This window comes from Alternaria incomplexa (assembly GCF_024043165.1).
Source record: "Alternaria incomplexa strain BMP 0042 chromosome Unknown scaffold_1, whole genome shotgun sequence".
Classification (NCBI taxonomy): Eukaryota; Fungi; Ascomycota; class Dothideomycetes; order Pleosporales; family Pleosporaceae; genus Alternaria; species Alternaria incomplexa.
In genome coordinates this window covers 2,469,282-2,492,174 of record NW_026249850.1, presented here as the reverse complement: position 1 = coordinate 2,492,174, position 22,893 = coordinate 2,469,282, and the positions used below count along the sequence as shown (strand labels likewise).

At 52.1% G+C, this 22,893-nt stretch overlaps 7 protein-coding genes across 7 annotated transcripts; 4 read left to right on the top strand and 3 right to left on the bottom strand.

The window, feature by feature from the left end:
- Window positions 1–1,361: 1,361 nt before the first annotated feature.
- Window positions 1,362–4,883, bottom strand: J4E90_000891 (uncharacterized protein; the record flags this gene model as incomplete). The annotated part of the gene is made up of 2 exons (XM_051430484.1): window positions 1,362–2,784; window positions 3,433–4,883. 2 exons carry the CDS (start codon window positions 4,881–4,883, stop codon window positions 1,362–1,364), a joined length of 2,874 nt encoding a protein of 957 aa, XP_051295971.1.
- A 407-nt stretch (window positions 4,884–5,290) lies between these two features.
- Window positions 5,291–6,537, bottom strand: J4E90_000890 (uncharacterized protein; the record flags this gene model as incomplete). Its single annotated transcript, XM_051430483.1, has 4 exons — window positions 5,291–5,716; window positions 5,777–5,999; window positions 6,052–6,227; window positions 6,280–6,537. The coding sequence occupies 4 exons, from the start codon at window positions 6,535–6,537 to the stop codon at window positions 5,291–5,293; spliced, it is 1,083 nt and encodes a 360-aa protein (XP_051295970.1).
- Window positions 6,538–7,655: 1,118 nt separating this feature from the next.
- On the top strand, window positions 7,656–9,221 carry J4E90_000889 (uncharacterized protein; the record flags this gene model as incomplete). Its single annotated transcript, XM_051430482.1, has 1 exon — window positions 7,656–9,221. The coding sequence occupies one exon, from the start codon at window positions 7,656–7,658 to the stop codon at window positions 9,219–9,221; it is 1,566 nt and encodes a 521-aa protein (XP_051295969.1).
- A 1,272-nt stretch (window positions 9,222–10,493) lies between these two features.
- On the top strand, window positions 10,494–13,132 carry J4E90_000888 (uncharacterized protein; the record flags this gene model as incomplete). The annotated part of the gene is made up of 2 exons (XM_051430481.1): window positions 10,494–10,618; window positions 10,654–13,132. 2 exons carry the CDS (start codon window positions 10,494–10,496, stop codon window positions 13,130–13,132), a joined length of 2,604 nt encoding a protein of 867 aa, XP_051295968.1.
- Window positions 13,133–13,231: 99 nt separating this feature from the next.
- J4E90_000887 (uncharacterized protein) lies at window positions 13,232–14,838 on the top strand (the record flags this gene model as incomplete). Its single annotated transcript, XM_051430480.1, has 2 exons — window positions 13,232–13,237; window positions 13,465–14,838. The coding sequence occupies 2 exons, from the start codon at window positions 13,232–13,234 to the stop codon at window positions 14,836–14,838; spliced, it is 1,380 nt and encodes a 459-aa protein (XP_051295967.1).
- A 223-nt stretch (window positions 14,839–15,061) lies between these two features.
- Window positions 15,062–15,905, bottom strand: J4E90_000886 (uncharacterized protein; the record flags this gene model as incomplete). The annotated part of the gene is made up of 5 exons (XM_051430479.1): window positions 15,062–15,097; window positions 15,152–15,537; window positions 15,588–15,657; window positions 15,734–15,829; window positions 15,885–15,905. 5 exons carry the CDS (start codon window positions 15,903–15,905, stop codon window positions 15,062–15,064), a joined length of 609 nt encoding a protein of 202 aa, XP_051295966.1.
- Window positions 15,906–16,265: 360 nt separating this feature from the next.
- Window positions 16,266–22,292, top strand: J4E90_000885 (uncharacterized protein; the record flags this gene model as incomplete). Its single annotated transcript, XM_051430478.1, has 2 exons — window positions 16,266–16,641; window positions 16,693–22,292. The coding sequence occupies 2 exons, from the start codon at window positions 16,266–16,268 to the stop codon at window positions 22,290–22,292; spliced, it is 5,976 nt and encodes a 1,991-aa protein (XP_051295965.1).
- Window positions 22,293–22,893: the final 601 nt, after the last annotated feature.

Sequence of the window (22,893 nt, the reverse complement as noted above, 5' to 3'; positions counted from 1 at the left end):
GCCTTGGGCGGGAACCTCCATTCTTGGACGCTGAAAAGATGAAAGTCAATCCGCGTTTTCACGGCTGTTGGCAACGCCGTTCAATACCAACTCCAGCAAAGGTTCGTCAGTCGGATACGCTGATGAGCTCGGGTCATGCGCGTATCAGGTTGTCACTGCAAGAAGTGACTGCTCCAGCAAAGCTCAACGCGCGTTGCTATATTCCTCAGCAACCCGGTCGAAAGTCTAAGTTCTTCGCCGACGGCAAACTCATCGCGCGCGAGAGCACCTCCACGGCCCAGCAGCTCGTCCTCGGAACACCGTCGTCTGGATATGACAATCTATTTACGAGAATAAGCTCACCCACTTCTCATGCTTACGAAAGCTCTTCTCGTCCACCCTTTCAGGACTCGTTCAAAACGTTGGAGGCAGAACACCCGTGGAACGCTTATCATAGTTCTATTGCGCTGTCAGACAAGCCTGCAGTATCTAGCGTGTCCTTTTCAGATATTTTCACATCGCCCAATACGCGGAATGAGCAGGACAGTATCCCACAGCGCTCACCGACCCTCGACATCAGCCATGTAAACTCCAAACCATCCGCGCAAGATAATCACAGGGCCACAATCTCCAAAGTGCTTGCACTCCTGGAAGCTGAACATAAAGAAAGCGTCTCCAATTCAGACACCGATGACTTCGACACTGTCAGTCTTCTTTCCGAGTACGATATCATCGATCCGGTAACTACGAAGTCCATGGCGGATTCCTGGGAGGAAGTACCTACACCACCCGAGACTAAGGTCGATGTCGAACCCATTGACGACTCCGACTGCGACGATGAAGATGACGAGTATTACTCTGAGTCTTACTTCCAGTCTCACTAGGAGGAGACACCCGCCACACCTACAAGTACTGCACGATGGACGAGTGATGGTGCCAGCACGAGCGCAGTGGAATGGCCTACTTTGCAAGAGGCGATGAAATTGCGACATACGGGAGTTGACGAGGGTTCAAGTTCGGCGAAAGGTGACGACGAGAGTAAATATTGGGGCGGTGTTACAGATTGGTTCATGTGAGGTCGCACGCCTTGTATAATGAGTGCGTCTCGTTGATGTCGACTTCGAGAGTGTTGCGGCTATGATAGTGTTAGTTTGGGATTCCGTATGGGTCTGCTTGGATCGTGTTGTCTCTTTTAGTCTCTAAAATCCCTAGAATAATGACAATGCTTACATTTGATCGTGCGTCTGATGTCACTACTGTTGGCTAATACATTGCAATGGTATCTTGCCACGTTCTCAACACACGCGTAGGCCACTGCTGTCTTGGTATGTAGTTGTCATTGGTGTTGTCGTAGAAATATGACTAGAAAGACACTGAGGAATCTAAACATCTCTAAACACCTCTTTCTCAAAGTCCTTGCACAAATCATTGAATGGCAGCCATTCATCTTTATCTGACTTTGCCCCGCCCTTCTCCGCGATTGGGCTCCACCACGCCTGCTCCACGCCCGCATCATCGTGTACTACAGCAACGGGCGCGACCGGTCCCATGGCATTCGACTCGTACAATGCTCTGGTATGGTTGAAATACCACATGCGATCCCAGACCGAGACGCGAAGTGACTTGAGCCCATCCCGATGCGCATTGTGGTGGATCAGGCCAGGGACGACGCTCGTCCACATGTTCGTGTAGAGAGGAACATCGTTCCAAGACTTCTCATCGGGAAATTTGGCACCCGGAGCGACGACTGCGGGGCGGAATGGCGGTTGCGACTCTGTAATGTCTTGGGCTAGGTCGTGGACGCGTACTGGCGCGATGTTGAATTCAGCAGACGCTTGCGCGATGGACTTGGAATCGCCGTGTGTTACCCATGCTGAGTCTTCTTCTGCGAAAACTGTCGGGTGCCCAAGTAGACTGGCATAATCCAGTCCAATGCCAAACTCATCTGGCTTGCCAACCTTGTGCTCGCGCAAGTGCCGCTCAGACTGCGGGCTAAGGATGCTCTTTCTCCCCGTTAACCAATCCCCTGTCTTTTGGAAGAAAGACCTGTGCCGTTGTCTCATGACCTCGCGTTGGAATTCCTGGTCTCCGAAAATCTCACTGAAGATCTTCTGGTCGCTGCCAAAGTTTCGGTCTTTGTCCGCCTTTTCCATGGCGCGTTCGAAGAGCGCTTTCATCGCGCCCACGCGGCCCATGGCATCTCCGGAGTTGAGGTACCGTTGTCGGAACTTGACGTATGGATTCTTGTCCCAGCCGATATCGGTATCTGTCTGTGGTCCGTATATATTCCCAGGCAGCGAAGACTGCGGTACAGCATAACAAGGAGGATCCTCTGGTTTCCAGGGCCAACACCGCTTCTGTGCGGAGAATACAATGTCCTGACTTATGCCTTCTGCGGCCGCCGCTCTGGAGCCCATAGTCTTCCGTATCCGCGCATTCGCCGCGTTGTTGATAGCGTGGAAGCGCGAGATCAACGCGCTGGGTCGTAGTTGAAACCAGATGTCGTATCCATCCACCAGCAGCAACAAGTCGTCGTCGCGTTCCGGCCCAAGTTTACGCAGGTATTCGAGCACACCGCTGATCTTGGCGATATGCGAACCTCCAGCCACTAGCGATTTATCGTCAAATGTGGCGCCCCAGTTGATCAGCGTAGGGGTTGGGTACCCAGCCACTGCAGCGCTGAGCATCGTCTTGCAAAGATTGACATCTTTGTGGTCCGCAGGGATGAGGACGTGGAGGATAGAGGAGTGTTTCGCCTTGTTCTTGCTGCTCGACGAGAAAGCAGTGGGAACAAGATGGCGGTCGCTGTTGACTGTAGTAATGAAGATAAGAACGAGTACAAAAGATGCTGCGAAAAGCATCCAACGCCGGCGACTCCAGCCAGGTAGGCGCGCGACCGCGTCGTTGGAGAGTTGCTTGTACCCGCGCATCATTCAGAAAACCGTGCTGACACGGCGGAACTGTGAAGCTCACGTTGCGAGATAATGCGTGCGACAGCGCCGTAGTTGGCAGTGCACCTGCACCCGGCCGAGCGCATTATTCATGCTGGTAATGAGCTGTCACCGATGGCAGTTCGCCTTCTTAGGATCTAAACTTACACTTGAGCTAGTCGGATATCCCAGCCGTGCGGCGTCAACTCCGGGAGGTGGCGGATGGGCGTACACTAGTGGGTCTACTTGCCGGCATCATCCGGAAGAGGTGTGCCGAGATGCCACTAGTCTCTTTGATGGCTTGGACCATCTGCTCGGTAAACTGCCACGACAGGGGCGGCGTGGCTATGTGAACAGGAGCGAAATTAGGCAGTAAGATTTGTGCATTCCATTCTTGGTGCGAGTTCGAAGAGAGACTTTACATGTGATCGTACAGTTTGGTGTAAAACACAATGTTGGTATTAAGATTTAGTAAATTCAACGCCTGATGCTTCGCGATCAATGGTATATAGTGTCCCAAAACGAGACTTTCTCTGCCTCTCCACTGTACAACGCAGGCTCATGCGACTCGCAAAGGGATTTCCACGAGAGCGATGCCCCCTGGTCACTCCAAGCCCCCGACTTCTTCTCTGGCTCGCCTACTTTACTATCGTATGGCATGTTCTTGGCCCACCGAACTCCATTGATAGGATCTGACCCAATCTTCGCGTCGTTTACTTGAGATGCCGCGCGTTGAAGGCGCTCAGCCTCTCCAGAGTACCACATGCGGGGCCACCAAGTGTCTCGAAATGACTTGTCGCCCGTGAAGTGGAGCACTGGGAAAGGCTGACCAGTAACCGTGTTAAAACCCAGAGACACATCTCGCCACGAAGTTTCCCTCAAGGCTGTATCATCTGATATAGCAGCAAATGGCTTCCTAGACTGCAGCACGTCCTCCTGTAGATCAATCCTGTACGGCTCCACGGATTTCGATGATGAAGGAAGCGAGGATCGGTTCGTCGTCATCCAAGCAATGTAGTTCCTATACCCCGCAGCTGTTTGAAATAGGCTCGATCGATAGTCCAGCCCGATGTGATATTCAGTCACTTCGCCTTCCTTGAGCGTTGGTAGGTCAATTTCTTGAACTCCTTCGGGCATCCCGTAGGGCTTATCTCCATGCGATAGTATGCGCGCATACTCTTGATCACCCCATACGTCTGCAAAGTACTTCTGATCGGAGTTGCGCAGCACGTCTTCAGGATTGTACGTCTGCTTGATCTTTTCTTGAGTTGCACGAAACATCTCGCGCATTTCACCAGCGGGCCCGATGATGGTGCCTGAGTTCAGCCAGCGCGGTCTTGCGTGATTCATATCACCCCATCCGTCGGTGTAAGGGCCAAAAGCGTCGGGGTGAAGAGGTGAGTCAGGAACGACCCAGCACGCTAAGCGAAGAACATCTTCTGGCCAGCATACTTTGTCAGGGCCGAAAAGGATGCTGTTGTACATGTTGTGTTTCCGCACATGGCTTTTGCCGTACCGGTTGCCCAGCCGATCATTGGCGGTAGCCGTTTCTTCGAAGTAACGCTTTAGCAAGACATCCGGACCGAGCTGAAACGTAACATCGAAGCCATCCACCAGTAGGACTATGTCTGTATCTTGTGTGGGGGACAGACTCTCGAGGTAGCGAAGAGGACCCGCGATTTTCGCCAGGTGAGTTTCTGCAGCGTTGAAGGCGCCCGCTCCTGCCCAGTCGATGAGAACAGGAGGTGGGTACAAGAGCACCGACGCGGAGAGAAGAAGGCGGCACAAATCGAGGCCGCTACTCGTAGCTACAATGAGCAGGTGAAGACGCGATTCTTGGATATTCGCGGTGAGTGGATCTTGTATCGCGGCTTGCCGTATGGTATCGAGGGAGTTGAGATGTAGTGCAGTCCAGAAAACTACCAGGGTCGCGAAAACCAGAGTTCCGAAGACGAGAGTCCTAGGACGAAGCATGGCGCAGGTTTATTGAGCCACAGCCGTCTGAGGGCGATTATGATATGATCAGTGGTAATAGAGCGCTAATTTTAGGCCAGCCATAGCCCAGCAAAACTCTCCTTTGGCATTGATACCGTGCAGCCCCGTGGCCAGGCAGACCTCGGAAGCGTGGCGTCACCCATGGCAATCTCGTATGGTAAGCTGCATGATTGGCATAAATGGCATGATTCCGAAAGAAGTTGATAGAGCGAGGCATACTACCAGGATATCGGGAAAGACGGATGCTAGTGTCTTGCTCGGATCCAGGCTCCAAGCGATATGTTGGGCGCACGTCTGGGGTCACAGAAGAATCACATATGCACGGACTCTGTTCTCGCTAGAGTGGCGCGTCACGCTAAGAAAGCGCGACGCCATGTGTCATTCGCTCATCCACTTGCTCTCGCCTTTGACTTAAGCTCTATACTACTGTACCACGCTCCACCTGCCAGAGCGAGCAGGATGCCCGCACCGTTCATCGGACTGACAGGCACGTCCCACAAGAAGGCTCCCAATACGATGGTTAGACATTGCTTGAGATTTGCACAAATGGTCAAGGTCAACGCGCCCGCCAGCTTATTCGTCTCGAAAGACGCGACATTGAGGCCGAATGCGAGCAGGCCGTTGCCCGAGACTGTCAGAATCCTTTCCCTTGTAAAGTGTCCGGCATTCACAAAAGCAAGAAATTCTGAGAATTCGCCAATGAGCACCGAGTACAGCAGAGATTGCACTGCGGCCAGGGGCCCCATGCGGAGGAGCAGCTCCAGAGCGGGTAGTCGCAGGCGCCCCGTCATCAAACGGTTGGTAACAACGGTCTATTTCGAGCTGTTAGCATCCTTCGCGAGAACGTGCATAATCCTTCGGGTATTACTTACCTTTATGGCAGCGAGGACCACACCGATGAGTGTCAGGGTGAATCCAATGGCGGTGAAGTAGTAGTCACCAAAGGTAGCCAGTCCGACGCCTAGCATTACCGGGACGATGGACAGATACGTGATCAGTGCATATCTTCGGGAGAAAATAACACGGTATATCAGAATGGTAAAGAGCGGGCATGTCGCTCGCATGATTTGGTGGAAGGGAACAGAGACCATGGCTCTTTGCGAAGTTATTAGCGTACGAAGATGTATGTAAGGTAATGGAAACTTACAACGACAGATTTGACATTGCAATGTTCAGCGTGAACAAGAGCGAGAACATGAAATGGACCAGATGCTCGCGCGGCGTCAGCCTCGTTAGCTGGAAATGCCCGAACATCAAGAAGGCTGAACTTCCAAGAGCAGCACTTCCGGTATGTACCGCTGTGAGAATCCACGGGAACGGAAACTGGGTATCTCGTTAGCTAAATCGACTCCTCGTATCTGCTCCTGCTACATACCGAACCCATAACAGCTTTGTTGTAAAATGTGAGACTCAAGTTCATTATGAAATAAGTCGCCAGGTATATGAACGTCTTCGTCCTACTGGCAGCGGGCTCTGTAGGACGCTGAGAAAGCACATGCTTTCCATCTTGTTGGCTTTCGAGGTCCAGTAGCGGTTCATTCTCCTTGATATCCAGTTCAACAGGATATTGCTCATCGATTTCGGCCGCTTGGTTGGGTACAGGCTCGGCCTGAGCCATTTCGAATTTCTCCATGATGTTGTCGTCTTTGTCGGTCGACGTGAGGAAGGAGTCGCGTGCTACCTCGCAATGAGGCGTTTCGACAGTCTAAGGGGTGTTCAATTTCAGGTGGCTGAACCGGTATCTGATCCGACAAGTATTAGTTGAAAAGAGATTATAGCGTCACTGTGGCTAGGGCCAACAAAGTCTCTTCGCGTCTAATCCTCAACCACGACCGGATAATGTTGCGGTTGGCCGACACCTTAGCTCCTTCGCATGCCTGTCTGCCCAGGACCCGCTGAGAACGGTGTGTGCCGTGTCACACGATAGACCCGGGTAAGGTGTGGCGGATGGGACCGGAGTTAACACTGCATCTCAAGCAAGGGCGAATGAGGTGTAGTGGCTGCACGTGTGCGCTGGCCCGCTGAAACTGTGCTGACCATTGACTGCGCCATGAAGTCCAACTAAGCCATAGTTTAGGCACAGTGGCTTCATCCGCTGTGATCATGCGTTGCCGGGTTCCGATATTAGCAGAATAGCAACAGTCCACATGGGTTAGTGTCCTATGGCACTTGGCTCCTCTGCGCGTTCTCTGGGGCGGAGCGAAAAACTGCGTAACTCGGGGCGGAGCTTGGAGTCCTGCGAAGGAACTAACTGGAAAGCTACGCGCATAGCCATAGTGGCCAAAATGCGAAATCGATGTCAAGCCTCGCCGAGTGGTGGAGTACTCGTGCTAAGGATTACATCACAAAGATAACATGCGACGTTACTAAAAAGGCCCCGGCTGGCTTGGCAGGCACCCTATCAATTGATCCTTGTGGCGTCCCCGGTACTTCCGTCACGCTAGCGCTCATCCCAACCAAGCGTTTCCTAGCCGTCCGATACGTTCAGGTCCATCCTCGGCACCAGTAGTTGCCAAAATGAGATCGTGTAAACGATAATAGAAGATGCCGATAGCCGTCCAGGCGACCATGAGGATCTTCGGCCGCTCGGTCCGTGACTATGGCTGGTAGATACTTCATCCAACTTCTCGATACTCTTGTGTAGCTATAGGTATCCAGCTCACTTCCACAGAGACTTCTTTGTCTTTGTCCCGCTCAATTACCAGGCATCCTATTGTACACTTGTTTTCTGTGAACCTTCACACACTCCTCATGTCTAGTCACACACGGCAAGATGCGCCAACCCCAGCGCCCTCATACCGCTCCACCCATGAGTCCAAATTATTCGGACGCATAACCAGAATATGTTGTATCGGTGCAGGATATGTGGGGGGGCCGACTTCGGCAGTCATGGCGAACGCCAACCCCGACATCCAGGTGACGGTGGTCGATTATGACAGCAAGCGCATTGCTGCATGGCAATCTGAAGAACTCCCCATCTACGAGCCTGGCCTCATGGATGTGGTTAAGCCAGCCCGCGACGGCATCCCCAACAAGCGAACGCCAAACCTCTTTTTCTCAACAGATGTCGACCGCGGCATTGCCGAAGCCGAACTCATCCTGTTGAGCGTCAATACCCCCACCAAGACATTGGGTCAGGGTGCCGGACATGCAAGTGAACTTTCCTATTTGGAGTCTGCTGTGCGGAAGATTGGTGCTGTTGCTACAGACAACAAGATCATCGTGGAGAAGAGTACTGTGCCATGCCGGGCGGCAGATACGCTGCGAGATGTTCTGAGAGCAACGAGTAAACCTGGCGTCGAGTTTGAGATCCTATCAAACCCTGAGTTCTTGGCCGAAGGAACCGCTATCCAAAATCTCTCGAACCCTGATCGCGTTCTCATCGGCTCTCTCAAGACTCCCCATGGGTTGGCGGCTGCACGAGCTCTTTCTCAGATCTACTCAGCTTGGGTCAGCCCAGATCGCATCATCACGATCAACTTGTTTAGCTCAGAACTGGCCAAGCTAGCTGCAAATGCACTGCTCGCTCAGCGGATCAGCAGTGTCAATGCACTGGGTGCCATGTGCGAGGCAGTAGGCGCCGACATCGATGAGGTGTCCTATGCTGTTGGATTGGACAAGCGCATTGGGTCTCGAATGCTCAAGGCGTCGGTCGGCTTTGGTGGCTCCTGCTTCCGCAAAGATATCTTATCCCTTGCATACATCGCAGAGTCCCTAAACCTGTTTGAGGTCGCCGCTTACTGGCGATCGGTAGTCGACATAAACGAGTACCAGAAGGACCGATTTACCCGCCGCATAGTGCGATGCCTGTACAATTCGCTTTCGAACAAGACGCTTGCTATTCTTGGCTTTGCATACAAGAAGGATACAGGAGACACTCGCGAGTCAGCAGCTATCACAGTCGTCAACAACCTACTCGCTGAAGGTGCCAACGTCAGGATCTACGACCCACAAGTCAAGGAATCGCAAATACTGCACGATATCGAGAGCAGTAACCCGAGTCCGCAGAGCATCAAAGGCAGACTCACGGTCTGCTCCTCGACTTACGACGCGTGTACCGACGCCGACGCCGTGGTCATATTGACGGAGTGGGACGAGTTCAGCAACAAGCAGCCTACGAGAAGCGGGCACGTTCGCGGCGACTCAGTACACAACGGTGATGTGGATACAATGCGCAAGGAGATATCATGGAAGCGCGTTTCGCAGGTCATGCGCCGTCCAATGTACGTCTTTGATGGACGTAACGTCGTCGATCCTGTGCCTCTCGAAGCTCTGGGTTTCCGGTACGAAGGTGTTGGTAAATCGAGGGGGTTGTAATCGGTCTGAATGTTCAATGTCGAGATATCCAATTTGCTTATTTACTTAATGAGGTGTAGACTCAGTACCCAGGTTCGGCGTTGGTCAACCGCTGTTGCAGCAATAGACGGTAGGATAGTAGCTCTACCTAGGTAGTAATCAGCTTGCTATTCCGATACAGATCCATCAAGATGTCCTCTCTCACGTCGTCTCAGCTGGTTGACTTCTTCAACCGTGGCAGTAGTTTGTTAGTGCTGCGAACGTCGTTGGTGATGGGGCAAGGTTGTATGCGTCAACTGGTGAGATGTTGCCCCACCTCGCATCCATCGTGTTTTGGGTTAGCGCTGTATGTACCTGAACGCGCGCCCGGGGCCGCGCGGGCGCCTGGCAGGCGCCTGCCAGCCCAACACGCTTCGCACTTCTCCAAGGGATCAATCCTGCCCCGTGGGCACTGTAGCACGACTATCGCAACAGTCTGATTCTCAATACGCGAATATCAACTCAACAAAAGTTTTAGGCATGCTCACTTTCGGAAGGGCTGCTGCCTCAGGGCGCGTGAATTGATCGCACGGCTTTCTTCGCGCGTCTTGTACGCGCCTTCAGCGAATGACTTTCTAGCAACCCATGTCGATGCATCACAAGTCGTCGCAGCCTTGCTGTGCCGCGCTCACGCGTAAATCAAAGTCCCTCTGAATGCCCCGCGGTGGATTCCTCGTCGCTGGGTGTTCCTTGCCCGTAGCTTCTTTGCCTTCAGTCAGCCCTCTCGCCCTCCCCATCATGGAAGCCTTTGGCGTCGCTGCAAACATCATCTCGATCATTCACATCACAACAGAAGTTGTCAAGCGGCTTAACGATTTCAGAGCGACAACCGAGGGTCTGCCAAGGGCATTGAAGTCACTCAGCGTCGAGCTTCCAACGCTGATAAATTCTTTAAGGCGCATTCGGCAGGCTATTGACGATGGCAGGGTTTCTGAAGAAAGCCAGGAAGCGTTGGAACCACTTATCAAAGATTTTGAGCTTCAAATTCAGGCTCTGTCGGATATCATATTGAAGATGCGCCCGCGGGCCAACTCGAATGCGTCTCGTAATCTCAAAGCCGTTACAAGCTTTCGTTATGACAGCGAAGTGAAACACATAGAAGGTGTGATCAGAGGCTATGTGTCGACTTTGACATTGGAGTCTGCTATCGCAGCTGATAGCAGAGGTGGTGCAGGTATGTTGGCGTCGACCATGACAGACTGTGGGCTTGATCGATCTAACAACCAACAACTTGCAGTTTCACAGCCACTTCCGATGCCGAGATTCATCTGTCCCTTCGGCAAGGATGTCGACTTCATCGAGAGATCTGTGCTTGCTGATCTCCTTGCCTTGAGGGGACCTGGATCGCGACATGCGCTTGTGGGAGCAGGCGGCATCGGGTACGTACACAACCACCCGGCTGAACTATCTACAGCCTTCACATTCTCCGTTACCCAGCACGGCAATTTGCAGCAGCTAAATTTGAGCAAAGAAAGTCACAGATTGCAATTGAGTACGGTTACAGAGTCCAACGAGACTTTCCAAACACATGGGTTTTCTGGATCGATGCGGAGAATATTACGAAGATGGAAGAGAGCTATCGTGAGATTGCCAGAATTTTGCGCATCAATGGCGCAAGCGACAAGGACGCGGATGTCTTTGGTCTCGTCTACGATTGGCTGCGCAACGAAGCGAATGCAACATGGTTGATGATCATCGACAACGCGGACGACAAGGACGTCTTCAACCGTCTACCGCCGAAATACAAGGGAATCGACCAGTCCAAAGAGATACGAGAATTCATACCGCAATCTTCAAATGGCTCAGTCCTAGTCACGTCGAGAAGCCGAGATGCTGCTTTTCAGATCACCTGCAATTACAAAAACATAAAGCATGTGGAGCCAATGAGTGAAGCAGAGGCAATCGCGCTCCTACAAACGCATCTAGAAGATAGCCACGAAGATGAGGACAAGAGACTACTTGTTGAGACTGTCGACTACATCCCGCTCGCAATCACTCATGCGGCAGCTTATATCAGCAGACGGTCGTTACCAATACGCGACTATTTACAAGAGCTTAGCACGAAGGATGAGGAAGATTCAAACGCCTTAGAAGAGGATATTCCACAGCTACGTCGTAAGGCGGGGCGTTCCAACTCAATCGTCAAGACATGGAGAATCACATTCGAGTACGTCCACAAGACCATGCCTTCGGCCGCTAGGCTCTTGTCGCTGATGTGTCTTTTTGATCGACAGGACATTCCGGAGGCGCTTCTCCAGGGGCAATACAGCGAAGTGATACTTTCGTCACGGAACATCCGCACATCATGGTGGAAGCGACGGACTCATGCGCGCCGAAAGAAAATAGAGCAACAGTCGTTGTCTTTTCCTAAGAGCCTCCCTCGTGACTTTGAGGACGACTGGCTCGCTCTCAGGGATTTTAGCCTGATCAAGATGAACAGGGACAGGAGGCATTTCTCTATGCATCCGCTGGTGCAATTCACGACTAAAAGGTGGCTCGTTCAACATGATGAGCTCGATATCTGGAGTCAACACTTCATACGTATCCTCGATGATAGATTTCACGACTCAGATGACGGTGACTTCAAGAGATGCGAGCCTCTGATCGCACATGCATATGCTGCCATTCCGTACCGGCCATCGAATGCTGCCATACATCCCTTACGTGCATGGGCATCGCTTACCAGGAAGATTGCGCGTTACTACGACCAAAGAACCGGGCTTGAGATAGCGCAAGATCTTTACCGCGTTGCGGCTGAGGCTTTCGAAACTACAGGAGGTAAAAAGACACCCGAAGCACTCAAATGCCGTAAACTGCAAGCACTCCTACTTTTCCAGACAGACAGAAATGCGGAATCGGAAATTCTGTATCGCAATATCTTACGCTTGCAGCAGAAAGCTCTCGGCCATGGACATCTCGATACACTGGATACCATGGATCGCATAGGCGATGTATTATCTTTCCAACGCCGTCGTTCAGAAGCCGAAGCAATCCAAATGCAATCGCTGGAAGTCAGAGTCCGCAATTTTGGTCTTGCGCATCCCAGCACGCAAGAATCCCTTACCAAGCGCGGCTATTTTCTTCTAACAGGAAGTCGCTATACTGAAGCCTACGTCACCTGGAAACAAGCCTCTGAAGCACGAAATGTAGCACGCGATACTAGCTGGGTCAAGGAATTGGATCTAATCGGGTTGAGATTGCAATTAGATGGTCGATCCGCCGACGCGGAGTATTATCTAAGAGAGTCGCTTTCAGAGAAAGAGCGTATGTTTGGCGAGGACAATGACTCCACAGTGCCCGAAGCTGCTGCAACACTGGCACGCATCTTACTTTCTCAAGAAAAGTACATCGAAGCAGAGGCCCTGCTACGTCGTGCACTTTCTTGGTACGATTCCAGCGAGTTTTACGATAATCCAGAGCGCTTCCAGACGATGAGTGACCTCGCCCATACAATCGCACATACGGACAAACTTGAAGAAGCAAAAGAACTGGCCATAGTTTGCCTTTCATGGCGAACTGAGAGCTTCGGCTCACATGGTCGCGAAACTCTGGAGATCATGTGGATACTAGCCGGAATACTAGAGAAACAGGGGAGCTTTGTGCGGGCTTTGCAGAAGTATCGTGATACGTATGAAGGTGCGAGACAGACGCTGGGAGAAGCGCATGCGGATACAAAAGACTACAAGCGTGATTACGAGAAGCTTGAGCAGGCTATGTATCAGAAGAGCTCGGCGATATCAGACGAGAACTGGGATGCAGCGACGATAAACCCTGCATTCGATCTCAGTAACGAGAATACAGGTGCAGGGGCTCAGGAACCAGGTGCTATGCTCTTCGATGTGACCGAATCTGAGAAAAAAGGATATGATGGCACTGTCATAGCAGCTCCATAACCATGGAGAGTATGCATATGCGGAATCAGCATCCCAACGAGTGCTCTATAGAAATCTGAGTGAATAGCAGAGTGAATGCTCAGTTGTTGTTATTACAAAATGTCCGTGCTGCGCCATTCACTGAGCTTTGCGACCCACCCCCGTTGACATAACCCCACACTCACGCGCACTTCGCTATACAACATTGAAAATTCATCTTCGGCAGTCCGTATCCTTCTGACTGCGTGATACGAGCACGGGATCTTCAATATCGTCTCTTCCATTCTGCCGCTCCAAACCGCAATCGCATCCTCGCAATAGCGCCTCTCCACCCACTAGCATCACGCGATTAGAACATGGCCTTGCCTACACCGAAAATCGTACCCAAGGCCTCTGCGCTCTTCTTGCCGTACGAGATCGAACTCTACCAACGCTGGCGCAAGTCCGCCTTTGGTATCGCTGTTCAAAACGATGATGACGTCCTCCTACCCACCGCGTTTGAGTACATGGACTTTCTGGAGTGGCGCGCTAGACAATGCGCGAACCTCGATGAGACTCCAGAAGCGGAGAGAAAGTCGCCAGATCCATCATTTGCGGGATACATACTAGCAAAGCGATGTGGACACCCTCTACATCCTGGAGATCCACGTCCAGATGCTCTAAGACAACCAAAGGACGAAGTAGAGGAGGAAGGCGAGGAACAGGATACGATTGCTTGGTGTTCGATGTGTCTTTTGCAGATTCATCTCAAGCTGCTTGCCGAGTTATGGGATAAGTGGTTGAACTCCGGCGGCCCGTGGCGTGTCTTACGTCCCGGCTCCACAGCGGATGGCTGGCAGATTGCCAAGCGAGCATACTATATGCGGAAGACCAACCTAGTCAACGATGTCGATAACTTGGAGGATATCGCGCGATTAGAAGATGCCTGGGAGGCTGCGCATCCCGCTGCGGACGTGGAGGTCGTTCGTGCGTATAGCGCCAAGACGGCAGTGGATGTGTATGCGAAGGGTGTTCAGTTTCCTGCACGTGTAGCAGAGCCTGATGAAGTAGCTCCCCGAACACCAGCAGGCAAGGAACGAAAGAAGCGCCTCTCGTACTCACCAGACACACCGGAGGATACTCGTCATCGCTCTAGTGCTGTTTTCGCTCGACGCTGCCTTGCCTACGACCCTGAGTCACCTCATCGATGTCCTGAAGAGGAAGGATGGGCTGAGACCTCTTTCAAGAACAGCTGGGAGTATAATGTACGGCAATGTCGCACCCTGCTATGCAACAAATCGCCCAATGAACCGGACGTCACTTACCGCGAACTCGCCGACGAAGCTTCAAAAGATAACCTCATCAACGGCATCGAAGAATGGCTCGGCAAAATGCATGATGATTGGAAGCAGCCCTGGGTTGACATTTTACTGGCTACAACTGAAATGTTTCTTGTCTGGCAAGATCCGCGTCACGACGACGATGCTGACACGGATTTCAACAACTGGGACAGGACTGAGACAGTCGTGGGCACCAACCTGGAAGCTTATGCGCGGCAAATTGGCGATATCGACGAGGAGGATGAGACGGAGCTTGTACAAGGAGAGGTGACAGAAGACTTCTTCGACCAGGATTCCGTTGCATCTGACTCCGACTCCGACTCCGACTCAGATGAAGACGAAGACGAGCTCCCTGATCCGATGGATCTAGAAGAGGATGAGGAAGTAGCCATCAGTGTAGATGAATAGAAAACGTCAGCTCGGCTACACAGCGCAGGCGCTGGGGCAGAATCTTCACCACCTTGCCTAACCAGTCGACATGTAAATTCTTCAGAGCAAAGTGACAAGCAAGGGAAATATGAGACAACCAGCCTTGATATGTGGTAATAGGTATGCAAGATTGCTTGTCTCGAACACAAGTCAGGTATCAACGCCCAATAAAATGACAAATTCGCCAAACCGTGCCCAGACTTTACATGACAATACAGCAAGAGTTTTGCTTCTTAGCCTGTGACCGTGTTAGCATGACCGAGCTTTCAGTTGCCATCTCTTGAACACTCACCTGTGTGTAGAACATCTTGCTCGATGCACTCAGCTCATCACTCTTCTGAACCAGGTTGTCAATCTTCTCTCCTCGCTCCAACACACTCTCGATGGTCTTGTGTAGCACGATCTTGGTCTCGTCCAACTCTTTTTGGATCTTCATTATGCTGTCGGCCTGTTGTGGGTCTTGGTACTTGACGATGTAGTCTTTGAGCTCAGGGTAGGACATGTTGGCCGATTCGGTCGCGTTGGCGAAAGCGGAGCGCGGGTATTTGGAGAGAAACTCGTCGCAAACTTTGGAGAGAAGCTGGTGGGCTACGAGGGAGGGATATTCGTGGTCGGTGATCATGAGGCCGCACACGCCTTCGGAACGGCCGTAGGCGTGGAATGTGTAATCTGAACGCGCTCGATTAGCATGTCTGCGCATGAAGCGGCTGTGCTGACGAAGGACGTACCTGACTCCTCGACATCCTGTCTTTGCCCTGGTAGTGTTCTAGAAGCGACCGTCTTTGCTGTGAATGACATCTGGACGGCTATCAGCTTGTGTCTCTCGGTCCGTATGACCTGCCATAAACCTGGCTGTGCGGTGAAGGTGACGTACGAACTCTCCGACGCTTCCCCGTGTAAAGCGGCCGAAGCTGGACAGATCGCGCTCGGCGCAAAGTTCGATCGCGGGTTTGGTCTCATTCTTGAGGACCTGTACATGGTTAGTACTCGTCCGATACTGGAAGCGGCGGTGAATGGGCTCTTACACCAATATAGAGGACCTTCATATTGGCGGCGACTTTGTTTTATTCGTGAGGAAGGTAAGTGGGGAGACTGGTAGGGCAAGGTTGTGTGGTTTGTGTGCGTGTGGTAGGGTCGTGGAGAAAGGAAGCCTGGAGTCGTGGCCCGAGATAGCACTCCTGGCGCCAGCATGCGTCTCATGGTCGGCGGAACCAGCATGTGGCGCGCTGATTATGTCATGCCGCTAATGCGCGGGGGCGGGGCAGGTCCAGCCGAATCCAGGACACTCACCCATCATCGATTCTGCCAAGCCTGACGCAGAGGCAATCACGCTTTCCATCGTGAACAGCGGTCCAACGCGCGCACCTGAATCACATCGACCGCCAACGTTCGGACAAGCTGTGATAATGTCGCCCGCCGTCGAGGACGCCCAGGCGCAATGGCTCGAGCAGCTCGACGCCATGCGCAAAGCCATCGCCGAACTCAATCTCCCTGCCGATACTGAGAAGGCGCCAGCCTACGGAGACGACCTCGATTTCGATGATGATGACTTCTCTGGAACCGTCAGTGGCGAAGATATCTGGGACATTATCAGCGACGAGTACGAAGAAGAGTTCAGCAGTGATCACCTCGACCAGTTTCCTGAGGGCCAAGTCGGTGGCGAGGCTTACAGCCAGCAATGGCTCGCAGAGAAATGTTCTCCTGTAGCCCAAAGCGGTTCCGGTCTGGACGCTGGAGCGTTGAAGGAGCAGATCACCGCGATCCTGTCTAGTGACAGTAATGGTGAGGCTTCAAGCCAACAGTCAATATCTGCAGCATGCTGACTATAGATAGACGAAGAACTACAGATGATGCTTGCAGACATTGTTGGCTACGGGGAGCTGGACCTTGTAGCCGAGCTCATATCCCATCGCAAGGACATCATGCGATCCTTGCATGAGCCTACTCCCGCCCAAAGCAATGGTGCCATGGGCCGTTTACAGACCCGAGCCGAACGCGAAGAAGCGTTGCGCCGGGCGGATTGGGAGCACAAGACTGCCGCGCTGGCGCCTTCTATGGACCGAACAGGTCCCCAGTATCCTCACGTCTATCGGACACACGAAGCCGGCAACAAGCTCTCGGCTTATGGCAAGAAGTACGCGCTACCTCCAGATACTGAGCATCGCGACAACAACCTGTATGAAGAATACGAAATCCCCGCAGTCCCGGTAGGTACTGTTGGCGTCGGTCGAAGGCTTCTCGAGATCCAGGAACTGGACGGTCTCTGTCAGCGTACCTTCAAAGGCTACAAATCTCTCAATCGCATGCAGAGTCTGGTGTACCCAGTCGCCTACAAAACCAGTGAGAACATGCTGATCTGCGCACCTACTGGTGCTGGTAAAACAGATGCCGCCATGCTCACCATTCTCAACACCGTGGCCAAGAATGTTGTGCCGAACCCGATCGACGAGCCTGAGGCGACCGACTTTACAGTCATGATGGAAGACTTCAAGATCATCTATGTCGCACCCATGAAGGCGCTCGCTGCTGAGGTTACAGACAAGATTGGAAAGCGCTTAGCATGGTTGGGTATCAAGGCTCGCGAACTGACTGGTGATATGCATCTTACCAAAGCCGAAATTTTGGACACCCAGATCATAGTTACTACGCCGGAAAAGTGGGATGTGGTAACGAGAAAAAGCACTGGAGACACCGAGCTGGTACAGAAAGTACGTCTGCTCATCATCGATGAAGTTCACATGCTTCACGATGAGCGTGGCGCTGTTTTGGAAAGTTTGGTAGCGCGTACTCAGCGACAGGTTGAGAGTACACAATCACTCATTCGAATTGTCGGTCTATCGGCGACCCTGCCTAATTACGTCGACGTAGCCGACTTCCTTCGAGTGAACAAGATGGCTGGTCTATTCTACTTTGACGCTTCATTCCGTCCTGTACCTTTGGAGCAGCACTTTATCGGCGCCAAGGGCAAGCCAGGCACTGCGAAGTCACGTGAGAACGTGGAGAGAGTGGCCTATGACAAGGTCGTCGAAATGCTCAAACGGGGCCACCAGATCATGGTCTTTGTGCATTCAAGGAAAGACACTGTCAAGACAGCTAGGCGATTGTACGACATGGCTATGGAAGAACAGTGCACCGATCTATTCGATCCGCAGGACCATCCTCGTTACGAAAATGCTGTACGCGACATGAAGCAGTCAAAGGGCCGAGAATTACGCGAGCTACTTGGAAAGGGCATGGGTACTCACCATGCTGGTATGCCTCGTTCTGACAGAAACCTGATCGAGCGCCTTTTCGCTGAGGGCGTTCTAAGGGTGCTCTGCTGTACGGCGACATTGGCTTGGGGTGTCAATTTACCCGCGGCAGCCGTCCTCATCAAGGGCACCCAAGTTTACAACGCACAAGAAGGTAAGTTCACCGACTTGGGCATCTTAGATGTTCTGCAAATTTTTGGTCGTGCCGGTCGACCCCAATTCCAGGATACGGGTATTGGCTTCATTTGTACGACACACGACAGGTTGGATCACTACATGCGCGCCGTAACTGAGCAACAGCCTATTGAATCCAGGTTTTCCGCAAAGCTCATAGACAATCTCAATGCCGAGATATCGCTTGGTACAGTGACTACGGTCTCTGAAGCTGTGACATGGCTCGGTTACTCTTACCTCTTCGTACGGATGCAGAAGAGCCCGCTGATGTATGGCATTGAATGGAATGAGCTACGCGACGATCCACAGCTTGTCGGGAGACGTCGCAAGCTTATCATCGATGCCGCACGAATCTTGCAGAGAAGTCAAATGATTATCTTCAACGAGACCACAGAAGACCTTCGAGCGAAAGATGTCGGGCGTATTGCGAGCCAGTACTACGTCCAGCAATCAAGTATAGAAATCTTCAACACAATGATGCGACCTCGTAGCACAGACGCGGATGCTCTGGCTATGGTCAGCATGAGTGGCGAGTTCGACCAGGTACAATCACGCGAATCCGAGGAGAAGGAGCTTTCAGCCCTCAAAGAAGAAGGGCATGTGATCACACAAGTCAAGGATGGGTATGCTACTTCGCATGGAAAGACAAACTATCTTCTCCAAGCTCACATCTCGCGAGCACGACTGGAAGATTTCACCCTGGTTTCAGACACGAACTATGTGACCCAGAATGCAGCACGTATCGCGCGTGCGCTATTCATGATTGCGCTTAATAGGCGCTGGGGTTACCAGTGTCAGGTACTGCTAAGTCTTTGCCAATCTATCGAACATCGATGCTGGTCTTTCCAGCACCCACTGCATCAATATGAGTTGCCGCAGCCAGTCTTGCGCGCGCTTGATCACAAATATCCGTCGATACAAACCCTGCGCGAAATGGATGCAACGGAGATCGGAGACCTAGTACATAACAAGAAGATGGGTGGCGTCATCTCAAAGCTCATGAACAACTTCCCAACCTTGAGCATTGAATCTGAGATCGCTCCGCTCAACAGAGATGTGCTCCGCATCCAGCTGTTCCTTACGCCTGACTTTGTCTGGAACGATCGTCACCATGGTACTTCCGAATCATTCTGGATCTGGGTCGAGAACTCGGAAACATCTGAGATTTACCATCACGAGTTTTTCATCTTGTCACGCCGAAAGCTGTACGATGATCACGAACTGAACTTCACGATCCCACTTTCTGATCCTTTGCCTACGCAAGTATACGTTCGCGCCTTATCTGATCGATGGTTAGGCGCCGAGACTGTCCATCCCATATCCTTCCAACATCTCATTCGGCCGGACACAGAGAGTGTCTATACCGACCTGTTGAATCTTCAGCCTTTGCCGATCGCTGCTTTGAAGAACCCACTGTTGGAGGAAGTATACGCGCAGCGCTTCCAGTACTTCAACCCTATGCAATCACAGATCTTCCATTGCCTATACCACACACCTGCCAATGTCTTGCTTGGATCACCGACAGGTAGTGGCAAGACCGTTGCTGCGGAGCTCGCAATGTGGTGGGCGTTCCGTGAGAAGCCCGGCTCGAAGGTCGTATACATAGCCCCTATGAAAGCACTTGTTCGCGAGCGAGTTCAGGATTGGGGCAAGCGTCTAGCTGGGCCAATGGGCCTCAAGCTTGTTGAGTTGACTGGTGACAACACTCCGGACACACGCACAATTCGGGATGCCGATATTATCATTACAACGCCTGAGAAGTGGGATGGTATCAGTCGTAGCTGGCAGACTCGTGGATACGTTCGCCAAGTCAGTCTGGTCATCATCGACGAGATCCATCTACTGGGCGGTGACCGTGGGCCAATTCTGGAGATCATTGTCTCTCGTATGAACTATATTGCATCACAGAAGAAAGACGGCTCAATCCGTCTTCTAGGCATGTCCACTGCTTGCGCTAATGCGTCCGATCTTGGAAACTGGCTTGGTGTCAAAGAAGGCTTGTTTAATTTCCGCCACTCTGTGCGTCCGGTACCGCTGGAAATCTTCATCGATGGCTTCCCGGAACAGCGAGGCTTTTGCCCGCTCATGCAATCGATGAACCGACCTACTTTCCTGGCAATCAAAGCTCACTCACCGGAAAAGCCAGTTATCGTCTTCGTAGCCTCCCGTAGACAGACTCGTTTGACGGCTCGCGATTTGATCAACTTTTGCGGCATGGAAGATAACCCAAGACGCTTCCTTCACATGTCTGAAGACGATTTGGCACTCAATCTCGACCGAGTAAAGGATGACTCATTACGCGAGGCACTGAGCTTTGGTATAGGCCTGCATCACGCTGGTCTTGTCGAGACTGATCGATCGCTCTCAGAAGAGCTCTTCGCAAACAACCAGATTCAAATCCTAGTCGCCACTAGTACACTTGCATGGGGTGTGAACTTGCCAGCCCATCTTGTCGTAGTCAAGGGTACACAGTTCTTCGATGCCAAAACAGAAGGGTACAAAGACATGGATCTCACGGATGTGCTGCAAATGCTGGGTCGTGCCGGACGTCCTCAGTTCGATGACTCAGGTATTGCGCGCATCTTTACGCAAGACGCCAAGAAAGAATTCTACAAGCATTTCCTGCATACTGGATTTCCCGTCGAATCGTCTCTGCACAAGGTGCTGGACAACCATTTGGGCGCCGAAATCTCTGCAGGTACTATTGCTACAAAACAAGACGCGCTCGATTACCTGACCTGGACTTTCTTCTTCCGCCGGTTGCATAAGAACCCGTCATTCTACGGATTAGAGATTTCAGCAGAGGAACACAACACGATTGCCGCGCAGTCCTTAGCCAACCACTATATGGTCGAGCTGGTGGAGACCTCCCTCAGTGAACTGGACGAGTCCTCTTGCGCTATCGTCGAGCCTACAGGCGAAGTTGACCCAACACCACTCGGCAAGATCATGAGTTACTACTACCTCAGCCACAAAACGATTCGCTACCTTGTGAAGAATGTCAAACGCAACGCAACCTTCGCCGACGCTCTATCATGGATCTCTCACGCCACCGAATACGACGAGCTGCCTGTTCGTCATAACGAAGACCTCATCAACGCCGAGCTTTCGAAAGCCCTTCCTATTTCCGCGGATGACTTCGGCCTACCCCTGTGGGACCCTCATGTCAAGTCATTTCTACTTCTACAGGCTCACTTCTCGCGGATCGACTTGCCAATATCCGATTATGTCGGTGATCTAAACAGTGTGTTGGATCAGAGTATCCGTATTGTACAGGCATCGATTGACGTACTCACTGAACTGGGTTACCTCTCTTCATGCGAAACAATGATCACGATCCTCCAAGCTATCAAGTCAGCGCGCTGGCCAAATGACGGGCCGTTATCGATCTTCCCAGGCGTGGAAGTTGAGAGTGAGAAGAAACGTCTCGAGCACCCTAAGGCCAGTCCGAAAGATCTCATTGAGACAACTACCGCATCGCCCGCGGTGCTTGAACGTGCAGCTAAGTTCGCTGGAGTCACATCTACTGGAATTAAGCGTTGCATCGAGCCAGTCTCTCGTTTGCCCGTACTGAAGCTCGACCTGGGCAACGTCAACGCGCTCGGCTTGGACTTCAAGATCTCACGTCAGAACCCGGCTAGAATGCAACAAGGCGGTATACGCATCTTCGCGCCACGCTACCCCAAGCCGCAGACAGAAGGCTTCTTCGCTATCGTCTCGTACTCTAGTACTGACGAGATCATCGCTCTGAAGCGCATCAACTGGCCTGACCCCAGTAAGAATGGCAATCGCGGACGGAGTGGACGCGGCGGAAATGCATCTGGGGGCGCACAGTCAAGATTGCAGGCTTCAGCCAAGGTGTCATTGCCGCCTGAGGCACAGGGCAAGAAGGTCGACATCAGCGTGCTCAGTGATTCGTATCCCGGTATGAAATGGAAAATTGGGGGCATTGATGTACCTGAGGCGCCTATTGTGGACGCTTATGGAAAGGGGAAAGAAAAGGCGTAGTGTTGTAGGTCGCCCGCCAGGCCATGACAATTCAAAGCTCAAGTATATACAATTATGACGCCTGGATATAATAGTTGATATGATTCATAATAACAGTCACTGCACTGTCTCATCGTCCTCCCTTTCCTCCCTCTCCCTTTCCTCCCTGTCCTTTTCCTCCCTTTCCTCTCTTTCCAACCGATCAAGATCACTTTTATAGTCCACAACATCAGCATGCTCTTCTCCCAACAAACGCCTCCCTTGTTCGTACGCCGTCTCATACAAACGCATCGCATCTGCTCTTCTCCCGGCCTTTTCCACTGCAAATCCCAACGTCCACACACTCTCCACCGTCTCCTGATGTATCCTGTCTAGATGCGTTTCCCTCGCGTCCAACGTCCTTGTTGCCATTTCCTCCGCTTCTTGTACAGCAGCAGGCGTGGCTTGACAAGCCAGACTGTATGCAAACTCGTTGGATATCTGCAACATCTCGGCATGGCCCCAAGGGAGAAAGCGTGTGTATCCGTCTAGTGCTCGCCGGAAAGACGCTTCTGCGGCTTCGTACTTGTGTTGAGCGACCTGCGCCCTCGCGATCCTGACAAGTGTATCGCACACCTTAATA